Source organism: Ranitomeya imitator, chromosome 2, assembly GCF_032444005.1.
Source record: "Ranitomeya imitator isolate aRanImi1 chromosome 2, aRanImi1.pri, whole genome shotgun sequence".
Lineage (NCBI taxonomy): Eukaryota > Metazoa > Chordata > Amphibia > Anura > Dendrobatidae > Ranitomeya > Ranitomeya imitator.
Genome location: NC_091283.1, coordinates 522,854,241 through 522,880,302, shown reverse-complemented (window position 1 = coordinate 522,880,302; position 26,062 = coordinate 522,854,241). Strand labels below are relative to the sequence as shown.

Here is a 26,062-nt window from a genome sequence, read left to right as displayed (position 1 = left end):
AAATGTTCATTTTTTCCTTCCATGTTGCTTCTGCTGCTGTGAAGCACCTGAAGGGTTAATAAACTTCTTGAATGTGGTTTTGAGTACCTTGAGGGGTGCAGTTTTTAGAATGGTGTCACTTTTGGGTATTTTCAGCCATATAGACCCCTCAAACTGACTTCAAATGTGAGGTGGTCCCTAAAAAAAATGGTTTTGTAAATTTCGTTGTAAAAATGACAAATCGCTGGTCGAATTTTAACCCTTATAACTTCCTAACAAAAAAAAATTTTGTTTCCAAAATTGTGCTGATGTAAAGTAAACATGTGGGAAATGTTATTTATTAACTATTTTGTGTCACATATCTCTCTGGTTTAACAGAATAAAAATTCAAAATGTGAAAATTGCGAAATTTTCAAAATTTTCGCCAAATTTCCGTGTTTATCACAAATAAATGCAGAATTTATTGACCTAAATTTACCACTAACATGAAGCCCAATATGTCACGAAAAAACAATCTCAGAACCGCTAGGATCCGTTGAAGCGTTCCTGAGTTATTACCTCATAAAGGGACACTGGTCAGAATTGCAAAAAACGGCAAGGTCTTTAAGGTCAAAATAGGCTGGGTCTTGAAGGGGTTAAACTAACTAAACTTGCCATTTCTTTTATTCAAACTCATTGTGGAACCTGTATGAAATCTTATATTGAAGTCTGCAAAACCGAAAATAAAAATATGTAGGAAAATGCATAAAAAACCTCATCTGAACTGAAAACAATGTTGGTTTACTTCTCATAAACATTTCCTAAAGGTATTTCTAGAGCCACTGACACAAGGTGCATGTTCATCAGTAGTGTAGAGCTCCATGCTATCGTGCAAGCATTGTGTAGACTCTCACCCAGTGTGGCACCATAATCCAGTTCAGATCTTGTGGAGCTGCAGGCTTTAATACTGCAAAATGGCAGCTGCTTTGGCACTTCCTGCAATAATTGGGCTCCATTGGTTGCAGCTGAGGTCATTGGCCAAGGTGGGTGATGTACCATGTGGCTTCAGGGAAGAAACAATGAGCTGCGAAGAAGGACCTTAACATTGCAAAAGGCTAAACTTTTGCTTTGACATTCTGGGAAGAAGCTAGTGCTGTGTAGCTTGGCAGGGCTTGTGTGGCCATCATCCATCCTTTAGGATGTTCATAAGTGTCAGATCAGTAGGGGTCTTACACTCAGGACTCGCACAAATCAGGTGACCAACCGTAGCTAGGTGCTGACGCCAAAATCCTTTCAAGTGAATAGGAGCTGAGCTGCAGTATCTGATAATGGCCACTACAGTTTACATAGCTGTGCTCTTTACACTGCAAACAGCTGATCAGTGGGAGCTCTAGGTGCCGGACCTCTGCCGATATGACTTTGATGACCTTTCCCAATGATGGTAATAAATATAGAAGTCCTGCACAATACCTCTAAATGGTCAAGGTTCCACCAGTCAACCACAATACACCCTGGTTTTACAATGCCCCTAAATTGCTCGGTGTTGCACAGCCTTAATATCATCCTAAAATGTGTCTGCAGCTGAATCTTAATGCGACTGCTATAGAATTACATATTCTCTAGTAATTATTCTGTATTGGAGAAATGAAAGTAAAACCCAAGCGCTGCACTTCCATTTTCACACTGATTTTTGGTGAACACAATGAGCTCATCTAAGGCTACTTTCACACTAGCGTTAACTGCAATCCGGCACAATGCGTCGTTTTGCAGAAAAAACGCATCCTGCAAAAGTGCTTGCAGGATGCGTTTTTTCCCCATAGACTTGTATTTACGACGCATTGCGACGGATTGCCACACGTCGCATCCGTCGTGCGACGGATGCGTCGTGCTTCTGCAGACCGTCGGGAGCAAAAAACGCTACATGTAACGTTTTTTGCTCCTGACGGACCGCTTTTTCCGACCACGCATGCGCGACCGGAACTCCGCCCCCACCTCCCCGCACCTTACAATGGGGCAGCGGATGCGCCGGAGAAATGCATCCGCTGCCTCCATTGTGCAATGCGTTAAACGCTAGCGTCGGAATCTCTCCCCGACGCACTGCGACGGGGAGATTCCGACGCTAGTGTGAAAGTAGCCTAAGGTGATGTACCAGACAGCCGACTATTATTGTCCCATAGGACATTGGCGCAGTTTTTGGGATTGTAGGAATGACCTTCCTTTGTTGATGATCTCCGCATAGAAATGTGGTCGGCTCTGATCACGTCCATCCCATGGTTCCAGTTTCTCACATCCTCAGTTCTGTGACCTACAATGCTATAAAAGCATTCATGTTCGGTGAAATGAGGAATGCACCATTTCTGTGCCAGGCTTCCTTCACATCTCTGCTGTTGGCAGCTTTTCTGATGTTAGCAGGATCGTTTCATCAGCTTTTATGTCATGTTTGCGGTTTCCAGCAGCGCAGTTGCCGGATTCTGGCAACCATAAAATCCGAGTTTTATTCACCACTGTGAAGCACTGAAAGCAATATATTTAATAATTATGTAAAATGCATTAAAACATAGCGACCATTACTACGTGCTTTTACGAAAACCATTGCTGTACCTACTCCCCATTACCCCCTGGCTCAGGACCCCATCTCTAATTGAGGACTAACTGCACTGTGTGTTAGGCAATCAAATACCTGACTACTCTCCTCAACCAGCTGCTTGCTATGGGCTAGAGAGACTAGGCCCCAGCAATAATCCAATCGCGATGGTCCTTCATCTATGTGAAGATGTCCTCACTAGGGTTGAGCGAAACGGGTCGAAATTTTTCAAAAGTCGCCGACTTTTGGCAAGGCCCGACCCCAGTGTGGGGTCGGCCATGAAGTCGGCGATCTTTTGAATCTAGAATCGGAATTCCGATACCGATTCCCAATATGTTTAAGATATCGGGAATTGGTATCGGAATTCAGATTTAAGTGTAAAATAAAGAATTAAAATAAAAAATATCGCAATACTTACCCTCTGACGCGCCCTGGTACTAACCGGGAACCTTCCTTCCTTAGAATCAGCCTTCCAGGACCCTGCGGTGACGCCGTGGTGACGTCGCGGCTTGTGATTGGCCGCGCGGCCGCCCATGTGACCGCTCGCGCGGCCAATCACAAGCCGCGACGTCACCGAAGGTCCTGGAAGGGCTGATTCTTAGGAAGGAAGGCTGCCGGAAAGAAGCAGGGCGCGTCCGAGGGTGAGTATATTCCTATTAGGTATATACTCACCCTCGGACGCGCCCTGCTTCATAGGGTTCACAACACCCTATGGTATCCTTACAGTCACCACTCCCGACCTAAGGGTTATGAGCACACATATTTTTCCGATGGATCTGCGCTGTTATCCGCCTGAAAAAGCCTTTAATAAATGTTTCAAATAATTTACATTGCAGTGCAAAGCTTCAGACAATCTGCTCTTCATAGGTTCAGGCTTCTGATTTGTCTTTTAACCATTTTAACCATTTCAGGTATTCAAAGATGTCAACTTGTGAAGTCATGAGCAGATCATTCTTCTTTGGTTTGGAACTGCTTGGCTTTATACATACAAGTATAAAAGGGGAAAAAAAGAGGAGTAAAAAGAAAAAGCTTTAGGAGAAACCACTAGCGTTTTCTCAAAGCATCTTTTGCTTGCAAAACATCTTAACTCCTTAGTAGTAATAATTTTTATTTTTATATAGCACTATAACATATTCCGCAGCGATTTTACAGTTTGCACACATTATCATCGCTGTCCCCTGATGGGGCTCACAATCTAGAATCCCTATCAGTATGTCTTTGAAATGTGGGAGGAAACCGGAGGAAACCCACGCAATCACGGGGAGAACATACAAACTCTTTGCAGATGTTGTCCTTGGTGGAATTTGATCCCAGGACTCCAGCGCTGGAAGGCTGCAGTGCTTGACGGAGCCAATTTGCAGCTTAATGACAAGGCCAGTTTTCCAGGACGTCCCCCTGACGGCACTATGGAGGACATCCTCCTCCTTGCAGGGACAGGAAACACGAGAGGTTAAAAGGTCCCACTCCGCCCCCTTTCCTTTAGTGTTTTTCCTGTCCCTGCATGGAGGGACACACGAGAGATCAAGCTTACCGGACCGGAGGGCTCAGGGGGATCATGCTGCTGGTCCAATATCCTTCCCCCTCGTCGATAGCCCAGCGCAGAAACTTCCCGGGTGAGGAATCCCTCTGCCAGAGACCAGTCGAGCAGACTGGCTCCTGGGTGAGCCGCTTCTTCCCGGGGGGGGCTCTCAGCTCAGGCGCCAGGATGGACAAGAGGCGCCGGCGCCAGGAAGGAGAAGAGGCGCAAAGGTCCGCATGCTCTCATACGAGCATGGAGGGGTGGCAGAACCTCCCGGCATCAGCGTGCGTTCCACTGCGTGGAACGCGGAAGTAAGTGATGTAGCGTCACTTAAGGTGACGTCAGCGGCGTCATTTCTGGCAGATTCAGCGGCCTGGTATGCGTTCCACACAACCAGCGCCAGATTTGAACCAGGACGCACATCCAGAGTCACGGGCACAGAGGCCGGAGAGGAGGTCTGCAATGCCGGAGACGAAGGGTAAGTGCAGCAGTCCTGCTATATCCTTCTGGCAGGGGATGTCCCATTTTCACAGCATAATTTTTTTTAAACAGAGGATATGGATCTCAGGAGTGAGGAGGCAGGGGTAAGTGCGCATAGCGCAGATTACCTTCTCACTTATTTCTGGTCACTAAGCTGTACCCACTCTTATGCTTAGGATAAGGAGGCTCAACAGACATCCCTGCCAGTGACAAAAAAGTCAGGCAAGGCTTTGACAAAGTCCAGACGATGCTCCATATGTAATGCAAAGTTACCTGAAGCATATTAAAAGGAGCTGTGCGTGTCCTGCATCTCCAGGGTTGTAAGAGAGGAACAACCATCATTGTTATCCGAAATGAGAACTTTAATTCGGGAGGAAGTACAGAATTCATTGGCTACCATGACACAACGGTATCCCTCCAGCCCAAGTCCGAGTCGCAAAAGACCACGAATGGACCTGGATCAAGATGATGTAGATGTTTCGTCTAAGGAAGAATCGGACTTTAGGAGTTCGGATCAGGAAGAAGGAGAACTACCGCTAGGTGAACAGGATCAGGGAAGGAAGTTTCTCTTTCCTGTGGAAGACACAGAAGATTTAGTACAAGCAGTGAGAAATACGATGCAGATGAAGGAAGAGCCGCGTCCAAAGTCCAGACAGGATTTGATGTTTTGAGGGCTTACATCGCAAAGACAGACTGTGTTCCCCGTAAGCAATCATATCAGACAGATGATATTGCAAGAATGGAAGGATGCAGAACGTAGACTGGTAATGTCCCGGGAATTTAAGAGTCGTCTACCATTTGATCCAGAAGATATCAAGACATGGGAAGAAATACCGAAAGTCGACGTGCCTATAGCAAAAGTTACTAAAAAAAACTGCTATTCCATTTGAGGACTCATCTAGTCTGAGATGCTATGGACCGCAAGGCAGATATTCTGTTGTGTCGTGCTTGGGGAAACGTCGGCAGCTCTGATAAAGGCTAAACCAGTAGCCAGGTCCATGTATTTGTGGATGGGGCACTTAGAGGAACATTTGGTGAATAAAACCCCGCGGGCTGATATAATTTCCTCTTTACCCATCATAAAATCTGCCACAGCCTTTATGGCCGATACGTCAGCAGAATCAGTGAGATTTGCAGCCAGGAATAGTTCATTATCCAATGCAACTCATAGGGCTAGATGGCTTAAATCTTGGTCAGGAGATAATGCATCTAAAAATAAGTTATGTGCCATTCCCTTTTCAGGATCCAAGGTATTTGGACAGGCATTAGATGACATTCTAGAATCTGCATCAGACAATAAGAAAGGGTTTCCCGAGGACAAACCGAGGAAATTTCAGCCATTTCGGAGAAGACCCCCACCTCAAAGTTCCTATAGAGGCAAACAGCCTGACTATAGAGAACAGTGGAGATCCAGCAGAGGTGCCTATAGAGGAGCCTATTCTCAGAACAGAAGGGGAAGAAATTTCCTTTTTGGATCAAGCCCTAGATCTAGGAGACAATGACGCCATAGGTATAGGGGGCAGACTCAGTCTTTTTCTGAACAACTGGAGGAAAATCACACAAAATGCGAATGTCCTCAGTATAATTTCGGAAGGTTACAAAACAGAACTCATATCTCCAGCACCACAGAGGTGTATCCCACCTACAAGTGTGGCGGAAAATTTACCAATGTTCACAAACCTTCAGATGTTGTTCAGCTCTCAGGTTATTCCCACAACAGAAATAGCCAGAGGTCACTACTCTACTATTTTCAATCCAAAGCCATCAGGAGAAACACGCACAATAATAAACCTAAAACCTTTAAACGTCTATATCAAATACAAAAGATTCAGAATGGAATCAATAAGGTCAACCTTATAGACAAAGATTCTGTAATGTGTACGCTTGATCTAAAAAGTGCGTATTATCAGGTTCCAATCCATGCAACATCTCAGGAGCTTCTGAGGTTTTCGGTAAAAATTCCGGACCAAACCTGCCACCTCCAATTTCAGTGTCTCCCGTTCGACCTTGCCTCAGCACCAAGGATATTTACAAAACTGGTAGCGGAGGTAGTGGCATACTTAAGAAACGAAGGAATTACAATAATTCCTTATTTGGACGATTTTCTGCTGGTAGCCAGAACAAAAAACGCCTTACTCCTACACAGAGATCGAGCCATTTCAGTGTTGGAACACCTAGGTTGGGTCGTAAATCGGAAGAAATCACACCTAAAGCCCGAATCCCGGAAGGTATTCCTGGGAGTTCTTCTAGATGCTACCTCAAGACAATCCTTTCTGCCAAGAGAAAAACAGGAGTCAATGAGAAAGTTGATCATAGAATTCCTGAGACATCAGATTACTAGAAGATCAGCCATAAAGATCTTGGGAAAGATGACGGCCTGTATCACTTGCGTAAGATGGGCCCAAGCTCACTCAAGATTATTACAGGATCAAGTTCTCTCGATATGGGATCGGCGTAAGTCGTCACTGGACAGAGTAATCAATTTATCAGACAGTAAAAAGGTCATTGCAGTGGTGGACACAATACAGCAACCAAAGAGTGGGTGTTCCATGGACCTTGACACCTTGTGTGGTGATTTACTACAGACGCCAGTCAGTGGGGTTGGGGAGCCCATCTAGAAGGATCATTCATCCAAGGCAGGTGGCCAGAAGATAACGGCCAAAAATCTTCAAAATACAGAGAGCTTTACGCGGTTTGGGAAGCTCTAAGAAGGAATCACACTCGCTTGAAGAACAAACGTGAAGATCTTAAAGGGAACCTGTCACCCCGTTTTTTCAGTAGGAGATAAAAATACCGTCAAATAGGGCCTGAGCTGTGCTTTACAATAGGGTATTTTTTGTCCCCTGAGCGCAGCTGTAGAAAAAGAGCGCGCTCGCCGCTATTCAGCGGTTTCTCGGTGGGCGCGGCCATCTTCCTGCAGATGGAGGCTCTTTTTCTACAGCTGCGCAGTGCATTCGGCACTTGCGCATGCGAGAAGCACTACGCCACCAACGGGAACATAAGCAAGATGTGGGGGAGAAACAGCGCTGTGACCACGCCCATCCGACCTGACCAGCCTGATTGACAGGCGAAAAAGGCCACTTTTGTAAGGTATTTCGGCAGCATAGGTAGGGAATCAGGGGACAAAAAATACCCTATTGTAAAGCACAGCTCAGGCCCTATTTAACGGTATTTTTATCTCCTACTGAAAAAACGGGGTGACAGGTTCCCTTTTAACAGACAACATGACAGCGGTATCCTTCATAAGACATCAAGGAGGTCCCAGACACAAACCACTTCAGGAGTTAGCACAAAGAATTTTTTGGGGGCAGAGAACACAGTTCTGTCAATAACAGTCCATTTAGAGTGATCTCAGAACGTTCTGGCCGACTATTTGAGCAGAAAAGAAGTCTGTCCGACAGAATGGGAGCTAAATCAAGAGATCTTTCACCGATTATGTCACCATTGGGGGACTCCCAAGATGGATCTATTTGCTACAAGAAAGAATTCGAAGGTGGCCAGATTCTATTCCCTCAACCCTACGGACATGCTGGAAGCAGTCGACGCCTTAAGCCAAACGTGGGATGAACCACTTTCTTATGCGTTTCCTCCACTAGCACTCATTCCGATGGTACTCAGAAAAATTCAGGAAGACCAAGCAGCAGTTCTGATGATTGTACCATTCTGGCCAAAAAGAAGCTGGTTTCCGTTGCTGGAAGCCATGACAACAGAGAACCCAGTCAGACTTCCCTTATGGAAGAACATCATTTATCAGGGACCTGTTTTACATCAAAACCCGGAACGATTACACCTTTCAGTGTGGATCCGGAGAGGGACATCTTGAAAGCTCGGGGGCTATCTGATGAAGTAATTTCAACAATTCAGGCTAGTCAAAAGCCAGTAACTTCAGCTATTTACTACAAAATTTGGAAAAAATTCTGTATGGAAGGTGGCAGGTCGGCCATGATGCCAGAGAACCCGGATGTTCCCAGAGTTCTGGATTTTCTCCAATCCGGATTCAATATGGGGGCTAAGACCTAGTACCCTTAAGGTGCAGATTTCAGCTCTTGGCACTTTCTTGGATTATACTTTGACCTCTCACCCATGGATAATTAGTTTCGTAAAAGCCATCCAGAGATTACGTCCCACGTTTAGACAATTAGCTCCCACTTGGGATTTAAATCTAGTGCTCTGAGCCCTATGTAAAGATCCTTATACCCTTGAGCGTGACATGCCTATTGCAGTACGAACTTGGAAAACAGCCTTTTTGGTAGCGATTACAACGACCAAAAGAGTGGGGGAGATCCATACCTCCAGATTCGTGAGGATCATATAATCTTAAAACTAGATCCATCATTTATTCCTAAGGTAGCTTCAGTACAAAACAGAAATCAGGAAATAATTCTACCCTCCTTTTGCAATAAACCCTCTAATACAAAAGAGCAATCTTTACATTCTCTTGATGTCAGACAAGCCGTGCTAGACTATCTAGAGGCCACTAGTACCTGGAGGAAAGATCCCAATCTATTCATCCTTTTTGGGGGTAAAAATAGGGGTAAAAAAGCATCCAAAACCTCTATAGCTAGATGGATCACTACAGTAATTGCAAAAGCCTATGCATCAGAAGGGGTAGATTGTCCAGTAGGAATTAAAGCCCATTCTACTAGGGCCATTTCAGCATCATGGGCTGAACGGGCAGGGGCATCATTAGAACAAATCTGTAAAGCCGCAACCTGGGCCAGAGTAAATACATTCTGTAAATATTACAAACTAGACGTGTTAGCAACCCAGCAAATGTCATTTGGGAGAAAGGTTCTCCAGGCAGTTGTCCCACCCTAAGGGAGTTTTCTTTGGTATTCTCCAGAGTGCTGTCAGGGGGACGTCCTGGAAAATTGGTATTATACCTACCGATAATTCGGTTTCCAGGAGTCAATCCTGACAGCACCGTTACTTCCCCCCCCCTATGTATACTATTTCATATGCTGTAATATGTTTGGTTAATAAATAATTCAAAGTACGGTATATCTATCCATGAGTGGTACTTGTCAAAGCACTAAAGGAAAGGGGGCGGAGTGTGACATTTTAACCTCTCGTGTTGTTTCCTGTCCCTGCAAGGAGGAGGAGGAGGACGTCCTCCAGAGTGCTGTCAGGATGGACTCCTGGAAACCGAATTATCGGTAGGTATAATACCCATTTTTACAATTCTGACCGTCACTTTGAGCTTAAAGCTTTAACGGATCCCACTGATTATGAGATTTTTTTTGTGACTTATTGTACTCCATGTTAGTGGTAACATTTATTCTGTATTTCTTGCGTTTATTTAAAAAATGGAAATATGGCAAAAAAAATTAAACATTTTGCAATTTTCAAACTTTGAATTTGTATGCCCTTAAATCATAGAGATATGTCACACAAAATAGTTACCGTATATACTAGAGTATAAGCCGACCCGAGTATAAGCCGAGACCCCTAGTTTTGCCACAAAAAACTGGGAAAACTTAATGACTCCAGTATAAGCCTAGGGTGGAAAATACAGCAGCAATCGGTAAATGTCAAAAATAAAAATAGATACCAATAAAGGTAAAATTAATTGAGATATCAGTAGGTTGTGATTTTGAATATCCATATTGAATCAGGAGTCCCATATAATGTCCAATACAATTCATGATGGCCCCATAAGATGCTCCATATTAAAATATGCCCCATATAATCTTGCATAAATGCTGATTATGGCCCCATAAGTTGCTCCATACAGACATTTGCCCCGTATAATGCTCCACAAATGTGGATTATGGCCCCGTAAGATGCTCCATAGAGACATTTGCCCCATACGCTGGACAGGTGAATATCACGCAATGCTCCCATTATACTCGCCTGCTCCTGGTGCGGTCCCTGCACATCCCTGGTTCTCCAGGCGCTGACAGCTTCTTCCTGTATTGAGCAGTCACATGGTACCGCTCATTACGGTAATGAATATGAGGCTCCACCCCTATGGGAGTGGAGTCGGGTCCATATTCATTACTGTGAGCGCTACTATGTGACCACTCAACACAGGAAGAAGCTGCTGGCGCCCGGAGAACCAGGGACGTGCAGTGACCGTGCCAGGAGCAGGTGAGTATTATTACACAGCTGCACTCCCCCTCCCCTGCTGACCCCTGGGTATGACTCGAGTATAAGCCAAGAGGGGGACTTTCAGCCTAAAAAAATGGGCTGAAAATCTCGGCTTATACTAGAGTATATACAGTAAATCAGGGGTGTCAAACTGCATTCCTCGAGGGCTGCAAACAGGTCATGTTTTCAGGATTTCCTTGAACTGCACAGGTGATAATTTAATCACCAACTCATTATTTGTGAAGGTGATTAAATTATCACCTGTGCAGTACAAGGAAATCCTGAAAACATGACCTGTTTGCAGCCCTCGAGGAATGCAGTTTGACACCCCTGCAGTAAATAACATTTCCCACATGTCTACTTGTCGTCAGCACAATTTTGGAAACATTTTTTTTTCTGTTAGGAAGTTATAAGGGTTAAAAGCTGACCAGAAATTATCATTTTTACAGCAAAATTTACAAAACCATTTTTTTTGGAAACTAGACCCGTTAAGGAACTTATCTAGATGTGTGGTGAGCACTTTGAACCGCCTAGTGCTTCATAGAAGTTTATAACATAGTCATAACACAAAATTTTAATTTTTCCACAAAAATGATCGTTTCTCCCCCCAATTTTTATTTTCACAAGGGTAACAGGAGAAATTAGACCACCCAAAGGTTGTTGTGCAAACCACTGTTTGGGTGCACGGCAGAGCTTGGAAGGGAAGGAGTGCAGTTTTAAAATGCAGACTTTGATAGAATGGTCTGCGGGCGTCATGTTGCAGTTGCAGAGCCCCTGATGGGCCTAAACAGTAGAAACGGCGCTGTGGTTTGAGTACCCTTAACTACCCCCGTTGAGGTATATCGGCAGTCGTTGAGGGGTTAAGGGGTTAACCCCTTCCCGACCTTTGACGCCACGTAGGCGTCATGAAAGTCGGTGCCAATCCGACCCATGACGCCTATGTGGCGTCATGGAAAGATCGCATCCCTGCAGATCGGGTGAAAGGGTTAACTCCCATTTCACCCGATCTGCAGGGACAGGGGGAGTGGTAGTTTAGCCCAGGGGTGGTGGCTTCACCCCCTCGTGGCTACGATCGCTCTGATTGGCAGTTTCACTTTCAACAGCCAATCAGAGCGATTTGTAATATTTCACCTATTATAACTGGTGAAATATTACAATCCAGCCATGGCCGATGCTGCAATATCATCGGCCATGGCTGGAAATACTAATGTTTTTCCGCAGCATGTGTACAGCGATTTTTGTTTCCCATAGGTTTACATTGAACTGTAAACTCATGGGAAACTGCTGCGGATCCGCAGCGGTTTCCGCAGCGTGTGCACATACCTTTAGAATTAGGCCATGTGCACACGGTGCGGATTTGGCTGCGGATCCGCAGTGGATTGGCCGCTGCGGATTCGCAGCAGTGTTCCATCAGGTTTACAGTACCATGTAAACCTATGGAAAGCCAAATCCGCTGTGCCCATGGTGCGGAAAATACCACGCGGAAACGCTGCGTTGTATTTTCCGCAGCATGTCAATTCTTTGTGCGGATTCCGCAGCGTTTTACACCTGTTCCTCAATAGGAATCCGCAGGTGAAATCCGCACAAAAAACACTGGAAATCCGCGGAAAATCCGCAGGTAAAACGCAGTGCCTTTTACCCGCGGATTTTTCAAAAATGATGCTGAAAAATCTCACACGAATCCGCAACGTGGGCACATAGCCTTAGGGTTCGGGTTGGAATTAGGGTTGTGGTTAGGGGTGTGTTGGGGTTAGGGTTGTGATTAGGGTTATGGCTACAGTTGGGATTAGGGTTAGGGGTGTGTTGGGGTTAGTGTTGGAGGTAGAATTGAGGGGTTACCACTGTTTAGGCACATCAGGGGTCTCCAAACGCAACATGGCGCCACCATTGATTCCAGCCAATCTCGTATTCAAAAAGTCAAATGGTGCTCCCTCAATTCCGAGCCCTGACGTGTGCCCAAACAGTGGTTTACCCCCACATATGGGGTATCAGTGTACTCAGGATAAACTGCGCAACAATTACTGGGGTCCAATTTCTCCTGTTACCCTTGTGAAAATAAAAAAATGCTTGATAAAACATCATTTTTGAGGAAAGAAAAATGATTTATTATTTTCACGGCTCTATGTTGTAAACTTCTATGAAGCACTTGGGGGTTCAAAGTGCTCACCACACATCTAGATAAGTTCCTTGGGGGGTCTAGTTTCTAAAATGGGGTCACTTGTGGTGGGTTTCTACTGTTTAGGCACACCAGGGGCTCTGCAAACGCAACTTGACGCCCGCAGACCATTCCATCAAAGTCTGCATTTCAAAAGTCATTACTTCCCTTCTGAGCCCCGACGTGTGCCCAAACAGTGGTTTACCCCCACACATGGGGTATCAGCGTACTCAGGAGAAACTGAACAACAACTTTTGGGGTCAAATTTCTCCTGATACCCTTGGCAAAATAAAAAATTGCAGGCTAAAAAATCATTTTTTAGGAAAATATTTTTTTTTTTTTATTATTTTCATGGCTCTGCGTTATAAACTTCTGTGAAGCACTTGGGGGTTCAAAGTCCTCACCACACATCTAGATTAGTTCCTTTGGTGGACTAGTTTCCAAAATGGGGTCATTTCTGGGGGATCTCCAATGTTTAGGCACACAGGGGCTCTCCAAACGTGACATGGTGTCCGCTAATGATTGGAACTAATTTTCCATTTAAAAAGCCAAATGGCGTGCCATCCCTTCCGAGCCCTGCCGTGCGCCCAAACAGTGGTTTACCCCCACATATGGGGTATCAGCGTACTCAGGACAAACTGGACAACAACATTTGGGGTCCAATTTCTCCTATTACCCTTGGCAAAATAGGAAATTCCAGGCTAAAAAATCATTTTTGAGGAAAGAAAAATTATTTTTTATTTTCATGGCTCTGCGTTATAAACTTCTGTGAAGCACCTGGGGGTTTCAAGTGCTCAATATGCATCTAGATAAGTTCCTTGGGGGGTCTAGTTTCCAAAATGGGGTCACTTGTGGGGGAGCTCCAATGTTTAGGCACACAAGGGCTCTCCAAACGCGACATGGTGTCCGCTAACAATTGGAGCTAATTTTCCATTCAAAAAGTCAAATGGCGCGCCTTCCCTTCCGAGCCCTGCCGAGTGCCCAAACAGTGGTTTACCCCCACATATGAGGTATCTGCGTACTTGGGAGAAATTGCCCAACAAATTTTATGATCCATTTTATCCTATTGCCCATGTGATAATGAAAAAATTGAGGCTAAAAGAATTTTTTTGTGAAAAAAAAGTACTTTTTCATTTTTACGGATCAATTTGTGAAGCACCTGGTGGTTCAAAGTGCTCACTATGCATCTAGATAAGTTCCCTGGGGCGTCTAGTTTCCAAAATGGGGTCACTTGTGGGGGAGCTCCAATTTTTAGGCACACGGGGGCTCTCCAAACGTGACATGGTGTCCGCTAAAGAGTGGAGCCAATTTTTGATTCAAAAAGTCAAATGGCGCTCCTTCCCTTCCAAGCCCTGCCGTGCGCCCAAACAGTGGTTTACCCCCACATATGAGGTATCAGCGTACTCAGGACAAATTGGACAACAACTTTCGTGGTTCAGTTTCTCCTTTTACCATTGGGAAAATAAAAAAATTGTTGCTAAAAGATAATTTTTGTGACTAAAAAGTTAAATGTTCATTTTTTCCTTCCATGTTGCTTCTGCTGCTGTGAAGCATCTGAAGGGTTAATAAACTTCTGGAATGTGGTTTTGAGTACCTTGAGGGGTGCAGTTTTTAGAATGGTGTCACTTTTGGGTATTTTCAGCCACATAGACCCCTCAAACTGACTTCAAATGTGAGGTGGTCCCTAAAAAAATGGTTTTGTAACTTTCGTTGTAAAAATGAGAAATCGCTGGTCAAATTTTAACCCTTACAACTTCCGAGCAAAAAAAAATTTTGTTTCCAAAATTGTGCTGATGTAAAGTAAACATGTGGGAAATGTTATTTATTAACTATTTTGTGTCACATAACTCTCTGGTTTAACAGAATAAAAATTCAAAATGTGAAAATTGTGAAATTTTCAAAATTTTCGCCAAATTTCCGTTTTTATCACAAACGCAAAATTTATTGACCTAAATTTACCACTAACATGAAGCCCAATATGTCACGAAAAAACAATCTCAGAACCGCTAGGATCCGTTGAAGCGTTCCTGAGTTATTACCTCTTAAAGGGACACTGGTCAGAATTGCAAAAAACGGCAAGGTCTTTAAGGTCAAAATAGGCTGGGTCATGAAGGGGTTAAACACGTTGTGTGCACATACTCTTACTGTAAATCTCCAGACCTGCACTAAGCCAAGCTTAGGCTTATATGACTTTGTCCAGGCCGGGGACCCACGGTTGGGCTGGGTGCTGCGCTGCTATACAGTTGTGTATCTAGCCCAGTGCAGCCTGTGTTCGGGAGATCTACATCATGTCTGGTTCGGATCCAATTGGAGGAAAGTAGAAAATAGTTCTGACTTTAGCTGACAAATGTTTCACTTTATGTATAATGTTTGACCAAAGTTATGACCTTTGGCTGTTGGAACTTGGGGAAGCCTTTTTTTTTTTTTCCCCATATTATGAGCATTGGTTTTCTGAAAGTGAGTGCAGGTCCCCAAGGAACCCTTCAGATAAGTGATGTATTGATCACAACATGGTGAACCTGTTATCGCGAGCATGTTGATGCTGTTTGTATTAGTTATATTTGTAACTAACATTTTTGCATTACATTTTTTTTTTCTTTCTTTTAGGGCCCTACGTGCCTTTACCAAGACTGTCAGCCCTCACCTCCTGTGCCTTGATCGCTGGCTCCTCGCTTCTGTTTTGTGAAAACCCAGGGAAATGGCCGGTCGAGGCGGAAGCGCTCGACCAAATGGGCCGGCTGCCGGCAATAAAATCTGCCAGTTCAAACTGGTTTTATTAGGGGAGTCTGCGGTGGGGAAGTCTAGTCTCGTCCTGCGTTTTGTCAAGGGCCAGTTCCATGAATACCAAGAGAGCACTATTGGAGGTTGGTTAATCTGTAATCCTGATGTGTCTTCACGGTGTATTAATAATTAAGTACAGCAAGTGGACTTTTATCACATGCTACTTGTTAATGCTACGAAGTCTGCTTTAAATGCTTTACTTTGTCATAAATAGGGTTTGCTGTAAGAAGTCAATGGAGAGCTGTCTACGCTGCCTGCACAGTTATGTCTTGAAGGGGACATGTGCATTCTTGAATATCAAAATACTCATGAATTGTAAGGAGTGTCCCACAAAAATAAATCCCAGGAGAGGGACCCCATGCTATATAACTCATGAGAATCACAACACAATACTTGGACTGGCCATCGGCTGTCCTTACCAGAGCAAGACAGCTGCATAGAAATACCTGCTGTCAGGCGTGGGTCTGGAGAGCCACCGGCCAGTCTGAGCATTGCGCTTCGATGCTTGCCAGAGTTATACCGCCGTGTGACTTCCCCTTAATGGTGTCTTACTGCATTGATCACATATGGTCTCCAGGTAAACCTGACAGCAAATGTTTAAAGGTGTGTTCCAATATTGAACAATCTCTTTTTAATGGCTTGAGGGTGCTGTATTAATTGGAAAAAAAAAACACCTGGACTGGCACTGCTCCTATGCCATGTCTCTTGCAGGTCTTTAGACTTGCACTGTATAATTGAATAACTGCAGCCAACCGGTGACTGCTGATCGGCTGCAGCCTTCACATTACCGTCCAAGCAGAAGAAATGCTGTATGCTGCAACTGTTTGTGTCCACATGGTGCTGTTTATTTACCTGTGCCTTGTGGATATTAATAAGGTGGTGTCTGATGGACAACCCCTTTAGTTTCCCTGCAGCACCTCCACAAGGTAAATGAAGCGCTATGCAAATCTGCTTGACCTCAATGATCTGTCAGGTATTCACAGACCAAGCAGGTCATCCAGCAAGCGAGATGCTCTTTGTAGTCACTCTAAGTAGCCAGTCAATTCATGTTCAGATTAAGTATTTATTTCCATTGAAGAGATTGTTCAGTGAAAAAGTTTGCACCCGTCCATAAGACAGTTGATAACTTGCGTCAATGGATATCCAACCACTGAGACCCTCACCAATGGGCAGAACAGGGCACTTTTATTACTGTTACAATGGAGCCCATTGCGCATGCCTGATTGCTACTACATTCATTCCATTTAGGGCTGCCAAAAAGCCGAGTGCAGCGCTGGGCAGTCCACCAAGGAATGGAGCAGCTGTCGGCTCATGCCTTTGTGTAGGTGGTAACTACTTTTCATTGGATAGCCCCTTTAACACAAGGTTGATCAGTTGGTGACAGCTTGGCTATCTGGCTAAATAGCCAGGCACAGTGGTATGAGAATCGCATTCCCTTTAGTACTATATATATATATTCCAGAATATGCATGTCCACACGGTATACAGCACAGAGCCACGCGGTATCGAACACTGCCCACGTAGTATACAGCAGTGTGGGCACCATATCCCTGTTAAAAAAAAAAAAATAATTAAAATAAAAAAGTTATATATTCACCCTGGGATCCAGCGAAGCTCCAGCGATACACGTGCGCCTGCCGCCATCTTCCGTTTTCAGGATGCATTGCAAAATCACCCAGATGACTTAGCGGTCTTGCGAGACCGCTAAGTCTTCTGGGTAATTTCGCAATGCATCGCTGGGAAAGGAAGAATGGCGGTAGGCGCGAGCGGCTCGGCGGACTACGGAGGGTGAGTATAGCAGGTTTTTTGTTTTTTTTTATTTTTAACGTTACATTTTTTTTACTACTGATGCCGCATAGGCAGCATCAATATTAAAAAGTTGGGGACACACAGGGTCAATAGCGGCGGTAACGGAGTGTTTGGTCTGGCTGTTTTGCCACAACCAATCAGCGACTTGGATTTCCATGACAGACAGAGGCCGCGACCAATGAATATCCGTGACACAGACAGACGGAAGTGAGCCTTAGACGATTATCTACTATATAATTATCTAAGGGGCACCTGCGTCTGTCTGTCACGGAAATCCCGCGTCGCTGATTGGTCGCGGCTGGCAGGCTGCGACCAATCAGCGACGGGCACAGTCTGGCCGCGAATTCTCCCCTTCCTACTGTCAGTGCCCCCTCCAGTCAGGGCTCACACAGGGTTAATGGCTGCGTTACACAGCGTAATGCCGCGGTGTAATGAAGTCTGTTAACGCTGCTATTAACCCTGTGTGGCCTATGCAGCATCAATAGTAAAAAGATCTAATGCTAAAAGTAATAAAATAAAAAATCATTATGTTCTCACCTTCCGTCGCCTTTCCCGCTCCTCGCGACACCCCGGACCATGCATTGCGATCTCTCGAGATGATGACATGCGGTCTCGCGAGACCGCTACGTCATCATCTCGCGGGACCGGAGCGTCGAGAGGAGCATCGGTAAAGGCCTGGGCTGGATCCGGGGGCCGACGGAAGGTGAGTATATAACTATTTTTAATTTTAATTTTTTTTTAACAGGGATATGGTGCCCACATTGCTATATACTACGTGGGCTGTTAGATACTGCATGAGCTGTGTTCTATACTACGCCTCTATGCTATATACTACGTGGCTGTGGTATATATTACGTGGCTGGGCAATATACTACATCGCTGTGCTCTATACTACGTGGCCTGTGTTATATACTGCATGGGCTCTTATATATTACGTGGCTGGGCAATATATTGCGTGGGCTGTGATATACTACGTCTCTGCTATATACTACGTGGCTGTGGTATATATTACGTGGCTGGGCAATATACTACTTTGCTGTGTTTAATACTGCGTGGGCTGTTATATACTGCGTGGGCTGGGCAATATACTGCATGGGCTGTATGCTACTTGGCTGTGCTATATTTCTCTGCTGTATCTGTGCATCATGAATCGTGGTATGTGTTAGAGGAAGGCCCACTGAGACTCTTTTGCCCGGGGCCCTCAAAGACCTGGAGCAGGCCCTGGCTTCACTGATTGGTCACGCCCGGCCGGCCGAATCCTGTGTATAAATTGCATTATTCTGAAATCTTCATAAATAAACTACATACATATTCTAGAATACCCGATGCGTTAGAATCGGGCCACCATCTAGTAATGAATATTTGGACAAGGAATTCTCTCTACACGATCCATTTTGGCCCATGTTTATAGCTTTGCACCAGGAACTCCTGCGGGCCAGGTACTTTGAGCCCATTGTTAAAGGAAAGAAAATGAATGGAGACTTGTGATAAGATGTATGGACTATACCAGTAGAAGCCCGTTTAGGCTTGCCGGACATACTGCATGGCTGTCTGCTGAACAGTGCTTCTGCCGACTCATACATCGGAGCACTTGTTCAACCAAGCACACCTGTGTTCTCTATGAGAAAGCTGTGGATTTATCTTGGAGAAAACAATGCGATCAGAAGCCTGAAATCAGACATGCGTGATCAGCGTCCCTCCCAGCTATCAGTTGGCCAGTGCCCCCATTAAACTGCTGGCTGAGCCTGTGGATATCTCCAGATTCAGCCGCCCGCCATGAGTCTCATATATGGGTGCCCTTAGTCCCCTCATCTCATTGCACATTCAGATTGGTGCTTTCTTGTAGCATCCAGCCTCACAGACTATGAATTTAGTGAGTTAAACGTCTGTTCCCCATTTTGTCTACTTTGGGATACACATCACTTGGATCTCTCCTCCCCAGATAATACAGCAAGGGCCGCAATTATAAGCTCATTAAATTTACACATGAACAATTAGCTTTTAGCGGCGTCTGAGAATAACTCTGTATTCGGCAGTGTCGAGGCTGCCTTGTGATCGTATTAAATATGTATGATGGGGGGGATCCTCGCAGGCCCCCTCCTGCTTGCATTTTACAGGGTTCCTCCATTTCTATGGACTTGGCGGCAGGAAACCTTCCTTGCTGAGTAGTACAGGAAGGGAGTCAGCAGGTTTTCAGGCAATCTTGTTGTGTCAGCTGATTAGTTTAGTAGTACATATCAGTGCCAGGTCACCGCACTTTAACCCCTGCTGTGCCGAATCTTCAAGGATCTCAGAGCTTCTTGTTGAAGGCACTCCTAATTTTAAAACCTTAAGCTTGGAGCACAGTTATACAGTTTTTTTTTTTTTTTTCTCTGCGTCTTACTATTACTATGTACATTTGTTTTTTTTGTTTTTTGTTTTTTTTTCTTGGTTTGTTTTTGTTTTGCTTTTTTTCTTCAGTATGGTGTTAGGAGCTGAATGACTGCTCTACAAAGTTACATTACATTGTGTACAACCTTGTGTGCTTAAAGGTACCGTCACACTGAAACGACGCTGCAGCAATACGACAACGATGTCGATCGCTGCAGCGTCGCTGTTTGGTCGCTGGAGAGCTGTCACACAGACAGCTCTCCAGCTACCAACGATCCCGAAGTCCCCTGGTAACCAGGGTAAACGTCGGGTTACTAAGCGCAGGGCCACGCTTAGTAACCCGATGTTTACCCTGGTTACCATCGTAAAAGTAAAAAAAAACAAACAGTACATACTTACCTACCGCTGTCTGTCCCCGGCGCTCTGCTTTCCTGCACTGACTGTGAGCACAGCGGCCGGAAAGCAGAGCGGTGACGTCACCGCTGTGCTTTCCGGCTGGCCGGCGCTGACACAGGATGCAGGAGGAGTGCAGAGAAGCAGAGCGCCGGGGACAGACAGCACAAGTTAAGTATGTACTGTTTGTTTTTTTTACGTTTACGCTGGTAACCAGGGTAAACATCGGGTTACTAAGCACGGCCCTGCGCTTAGTAACCCGATGTTTACCCTGGTTACCAGTGAAGACATCGCTGAATCGGCGTCGCACATGCCGATTCAGTGATGTGAGCGGGAGATCCAGCGACGAAAGAAAGTTTCAAACGATCTGCAACGACATACGATTCTCAGCGGGGTCCCTGATCGCAGTAGCGTGTCACACAGCGAGATCGTAAGGATATCGCTGGAAAGTCACGAATCGTACCGTCGTAGCGATCAAAATGCCACTGTGTGACGGTACCCTAAGTCTTGTCCCCTGAAGTAACTGTGTGCTTTTATGTCTTCAGCTGCTTTCCTTACACAGACAGTATGCCTGGATGACACAACAGTGAAATTTGAGATTTGGGACACAGCAGGGCAAGAGAGGTACCACAGCTTGGCCCCCATGTACTATAGAGGAGCCCAGGCGGCCATTGTGGTCTACGACATCACCAACACAGTATGTATTACATTGTCTCTATACCTGCCTTGATAATCTGGTAATATATTGGAGTAAAACAGGGATGTAAAAATTCCTTGTGATCAGTACTTTAGCCTTCAAAAGTAACTTGTCAACCCCTGTAGTTAACAGATGTGAACCATGTTTGGTTTGTTAAATGAGAATAAAGCACTGAACCCGTTGATTAGAGCCAGAGATCCAAGATCTGGATAGGCTTGTAAATCCTAGAGTCGGCTGCCCATTTGTCTGACATGTATGGGATACTGGTTTGGTACACCCGCTTGCCACTGTTCTTTCCTGGCAGAAAATGTATACGGTAAGCAGTATAACCTGGTGGTTGAAAAAAGAGGTCAAAATGGGCTGTAGGGATTTGCGCTGTTGAAACACTAAGTGACAGGGTTTTTATCTTAAAAATGGAATATTGTTTATTTTCACTGATTGCACCGTACCAAAAAACATAACCATAAAATCAATATCCCTATCCTTGTCAAGGTGTTAACTAGACAGTACATGCCCTAACTACTCATACATGACTGAGCTAGCCTCAGTTCAGTCACACAAAACCGTAATCATCCATAGCAGCCACTGATATTTGCAGTTTGGTGCCCTCAACCTGTGCAGTCTTATCTTAGAGATTCTGGTTTATCTCGCTCTGACACAACCCACTCTGCTCAGCTTCCCCACCTGACTGAGACAGATCAACTGCCTTTTAAAAGTAGGATCTACAAAACCCAGACTAAGTATCGGTGACCATTCCCACCCAAGCTCTTCTGGTCGCTCCTAAAACCCAGACACAAAATCCAGGCTCAATAAAACCTTTCAGCTACCTTTTATTGCTGGATTCTTCACCTCCAGGCTAACCACCTTCGTGACACACATCTCGCATCCAGGACTTTACCTCCTGCTTTCCAACAGAGCAGATGAGAAAAAAATAACATTAATAAGGGACTCTGGTAATGGCCGGGGATCATTAAGGAACATTAAGCAGTTTGATATTTTACGCTTTTCTAAACTTTGTCAAAAAATGTAAAGCAGCCAGACAGTCCTTTTTGAATAAGGAGGCATGTTGGATAGAAAATGAAGATTGCTGCTGTCTGATGACACTGTCTGTTACTGCGCCATTATCTACCGGCAGCTTCTAGGGGAGAACATCGGTAGGTCTTTGTAGACTTAGAAGAGTAACATAGTGTATTGCATGAGCCACAACACAGTGGATGTGCAGAGAAATGTGCACCTCGTGTCTAGTTACTGCGGGTTATTCGTTCAATGAAGCTAATCCGATTTCTCCTCACTTAGGAAACATTCACCAGAGCAAAAAATTGGGTGAAGGAACTTCAGAGACAGGCAAGCCCAAATATTGTTATCGCCTTGTCTGGAAATAAGGCCGACCTTTCCAGTAAAAGAGCCGTCGACTTCCAGGTGAGCATGTTGCACAAGGGTGACATCACTTGAGGGTAACACACCGAAATCGGCCCGCCCGTATTAACTCTTACTGTTCATCTGCAGGAAGCACAAGCGTATGCCGATGACAACAGTTTGCTCTTCATGGAGACCTCCGCTAAAACAGCAATGAATGTGAATGAAATCTTTATGGCTATAGGTACGGTTTTGCCATCCGCTACTTCTCACTACTCGGCCTTCATCGCCCATACGGCTCGTGCTTTGCTTCCGTCTTTGGCCTGTAGATTTGTTCTAAGCAGCAAGTGCCTGAAATGAATCTACAGGGTGAACCAATTTAACCAATGTGTATAGTTAAAGGGGATCTCCTTCAATCATGTCATGTGCAAAGCCATCAGTTTTAAAGCTTTATTCATGCTGAGAACAGTTTGCAACATTAAAGAGGTGTCAACCTGTGGGGCCAAATTTATTTTTTATATTTATTTTCTTAAATGCATGTATTCGGGGATAAAAAAAAAAATATATATATATATTTTTGCCAATTTGGTTTAATTTAAAAATTTGCACTGCTTGGCTTTTACCGCTTCTTTTGTTTTCCTGTACATTCAACTTTTGTTTTCCTGTACATTCAACTTTGTGGCATGTGGTCATAACTCAGCTGGGGGAGCTCGATAAAAGACATAGAAGCTTTGATTTGACTGCTACAAAGAACTCGCTGACGGATTTTCAGTAAACACATTCTGAAGTCCGCAATAGATGGTGCAACACAGAGGTTATAGAAGGCAAAATTGTTAATGAAACCCAATTACAATTTAACAGAAAACAAACTGACAGAATCTCTTTAACAAAGGAGGTTGTTGTTTTTTTTTTTTTTGTGTTCAAGGAAGTGAAGAGACCTCTACAGGTGAAATGCAGTATTGCACATTGTCATCCAAGTGAATTATCCTTGAAATACATAAATTAATGAGACTTGCTTTTTAACTTTATGGTGTCTCAGGGGACATGGCTATGCCCTATTGTAGGGTCTACTAAACCTGGATCAGAGCATATACTTCATTATTGGGAACTAAATAAAGACCTGATCAAAGTGCCAGTTGACCATAAATTTGGACCTACACTGCATTTAGTCTTTTTTTCAATACAACGCTCATTTCATGTTATAAATTTCTTTTACCCATTTAATTATTTGCAGCCAAGAAACTGCCGAAGAATGAGCCACAAAGTGCACAAGGCGCCCCTGGAAGAAATAGAGGAGTGGACCTTCAAGAAAATAGCCCACCTGCAAGGAGCCAGTGCTGCAGCAATTGAGTTGCGTATCAGTTTCCACCACCGTGTACTTCCTTATCGCTCATCACCTGGTGGTGGGCAGAGGGGAACCAAAAACATAGAGATTTACAATTAAAAAAAAAATAAAAATAAAAAAAATGTCTAAAAAAAAAAAATGACCATCAATAAAACCAACAAAGAGATGAGACTGGAAATCCACTTTAAGCCTAATCAGTTCTTAGGCCCCTGCAGAATTGATAAGACCACCCTGGTTCTGGAGGGGCTAGGATGGGCGCTGTGACTTGTATTTCATCATCTATACCACCACTCCAGCTTCTGATTGATCAGCGTCCTGACTGATTTCTCATTCCACCTGCACTTTTTTTTCCTTGTATAAATACTAATTCAATTTTTAAGTCTTAAGTCACTTTTAATATATATATATATTATAAATAAAACTGTACTATGATCTGATTAACCTACTCCGATTTCCCTCCTCTTACCCCTCCTCCGGGCGGCTGTGAGAAGGGGAAGCTCTGGGAAATGTGTGACGCTTCTAATCCACTTCTGATGAGCTCCTTGATCATGAATCATTCTTAAGCCGTATATTGTAAGGACAGAACGCTGTGTACATTGACATGCATATATGTATGGAGTGTATATGAATATATATATATTTTCTTTCTTAAAATGTTTAATCCCCTTAATACTGTATGCCTTTCTTTAAATTATGTTAATCTAAAGGCCTTTGTAAAATAAAGTGGGATGGCTCCTACTGGAATGGGATGACAGAGGGAGAGTTACTTTAGCCCCTTCCATTACTTTTTATAATTGCGGCTTTCTCATAATCATTTCTTATGCAGCTAAATAGAATCAGATGAAACCTAAAATGACCACATATTAGTAAACTGGAATGAGGGCGTTCTCACTGTAAAGGCTGAGGCGGGTGTATGTCGGGGTCTGTAAGGAGTGCTCGGACTGACCGTGGGTCTCCCAACCTGAACTTGGTCTCATAGACCAATATGAGGCTGTACATTCTACAGGGTGGGCCATTTATAAAGTTGGATTCAAAATGGCCGCCATGGTCACCGCCCATCTTGAAAAAAGTTTTCCCCCTCCCATATACTAATGTGCCACAAACAGGAAGTTGATATCACCAACCATTCCCATTTTATTTAGATGTATCCACATGGCCCATCATGTAGTCAAGACTTGGGTTCTCTGGCATTGTCCCGTGAAATATGCCTGTCTGAACCCAGCCTTAGTCTAGTGGTACTTGTCATTTATCTATGTTGTGGCGGCCTTTTTTTTTTTTTTGTGTGTGTTTTTCAGTTATTGATGAAGTTCATGTAACTACTTAAGAAAGAGATTAAAATGTTTTGTACAGCAAAGACAAATACCAACGAAGGTTGGCTGCCCATTTTCCCTTTTACTAATATGTGACCATTTTTGTATTGAGGGTGGGGAATTCTTTTTTGGATATACTGTTAAATGGCTGATTTCCTAAAATACTCACTGGAAGACTATTCTCACTGTTTGGGAGTTTTTACAATCTAAAGTGAGTGTATTTGTATTTTTCCACTATATCATGTTCTTCCAGATTATCAAAATGTAAAGACGTCTTTTAAAGAAAAAAGAAATTTTGCCATGTTTCCTTGTTGTAATATTATCCCTGTCAAATACATTTTAAAAGGTGTAAGACTGTACAGCCGGAGCGCCTTGTGTAGTAATTCACATGTGCTACCATGTTCTCCATTCCCGCAGACAGATTTTTAGGGAGCGAAGGTGAGCTGTACATAACGTGGATCATTTATATAGCTGTGGTTTGTGATACGTGTCGCACAGCACTGTTAGGGTATGTGCGCACGTATTCTGGAGGACTGCAGATTTTTCCGCAGCGGATTTGGAAAAACCACAGTGCAAAACCGCTGTGGTTTTTCCTGCGGATTTATCGCGGTTTCTACTGCAGATTCCGTTGCGACTTTACACCTGTAGTCTTCTATTGGAGCAGGTGTAAAACCGCAGCGGAATCCGCACAAAGAATTGACATGCTGCGGAATGTAAACCGCTGCGTTTCAGTGCATTTTTTTCCGCAGCATGTGCACTGCGGATTTTGTTTCCCATAGGTTAACATGGTACTGTAAACTCATGGGAATTTGCTGCGGATCTGCAGCAAAATCCGCAGCGTGTGCACGTAGCCTTAAGGGTTTATTCCATCTGGCTCCACTTAGGGATTTCTCTTTTTAAATGACTTTTTTGAGTTCTATTTAAAAAAAAAAAAATACATATATTTTGACTACATATCAGAAAATTGATTATTTCTTTGCCCATAAGCCCACGTGGTGTAATTTATGTGGGTACAATCTGCACAAAGGCAGGGAGATGTCCCGCTTGGGTCAGACAAGTCTTAATTGGTGATGAGCGAGTGTACTCATTGCTCTGGTTTTCCTGAGCACGCTCGGGTGGTCTCTTGAGTATTTGTGACTGCTCGGAGATTTAGTTTTTGTGGACGCAGCTGCATGATTTATGGCTGCTAGCCAGCCTGAGTACATGTGGGGGTTG

At 44.2% G+C, this 26,062-nt stretch overlaps 1 protein-coding gene across 1 annotated transcript in view; it reads left to right on the top strand.

Annotated features, from left to right (window-relative positions):
* The window catches only part of RAB5C (RAB5C, member RAS oncogene family), a 49,327-nt gene that overhangs the window by 22,735 nt on the left and 530 nt on the right, over positions 1-26,062 (top strand). Inside the window, exons 2-6 of the mRNA XM_069751800.1 lie at positions 15,394-15,650; positions 20,685-20,836; positions 22,133-22,255; positions 22,343-22,436; positions 23,427-26,062. The exon at positions 23,427-26,062 is cut by the window's right edge and continues 530 nt beyond it. Coding sequence (XP_069607901.1) covers positions 15,485-15,650; positions 20,685-20,836; positions 22,133-22,255; positions 22,343-22,436; positions 23,427-23,542 — 651 coding nt within the window. The 5' untranslated portion in view covers positions 15,394-15,484 and the 3' untranslated portion in view covers positions 23,543-26,062. The remainder of the gene's footprint in view (positions 1-15,393; positions 15,651-20,684; positions 20,837-22,132; positions 22,256-22,342; positions 22,437-23,426) is intronic.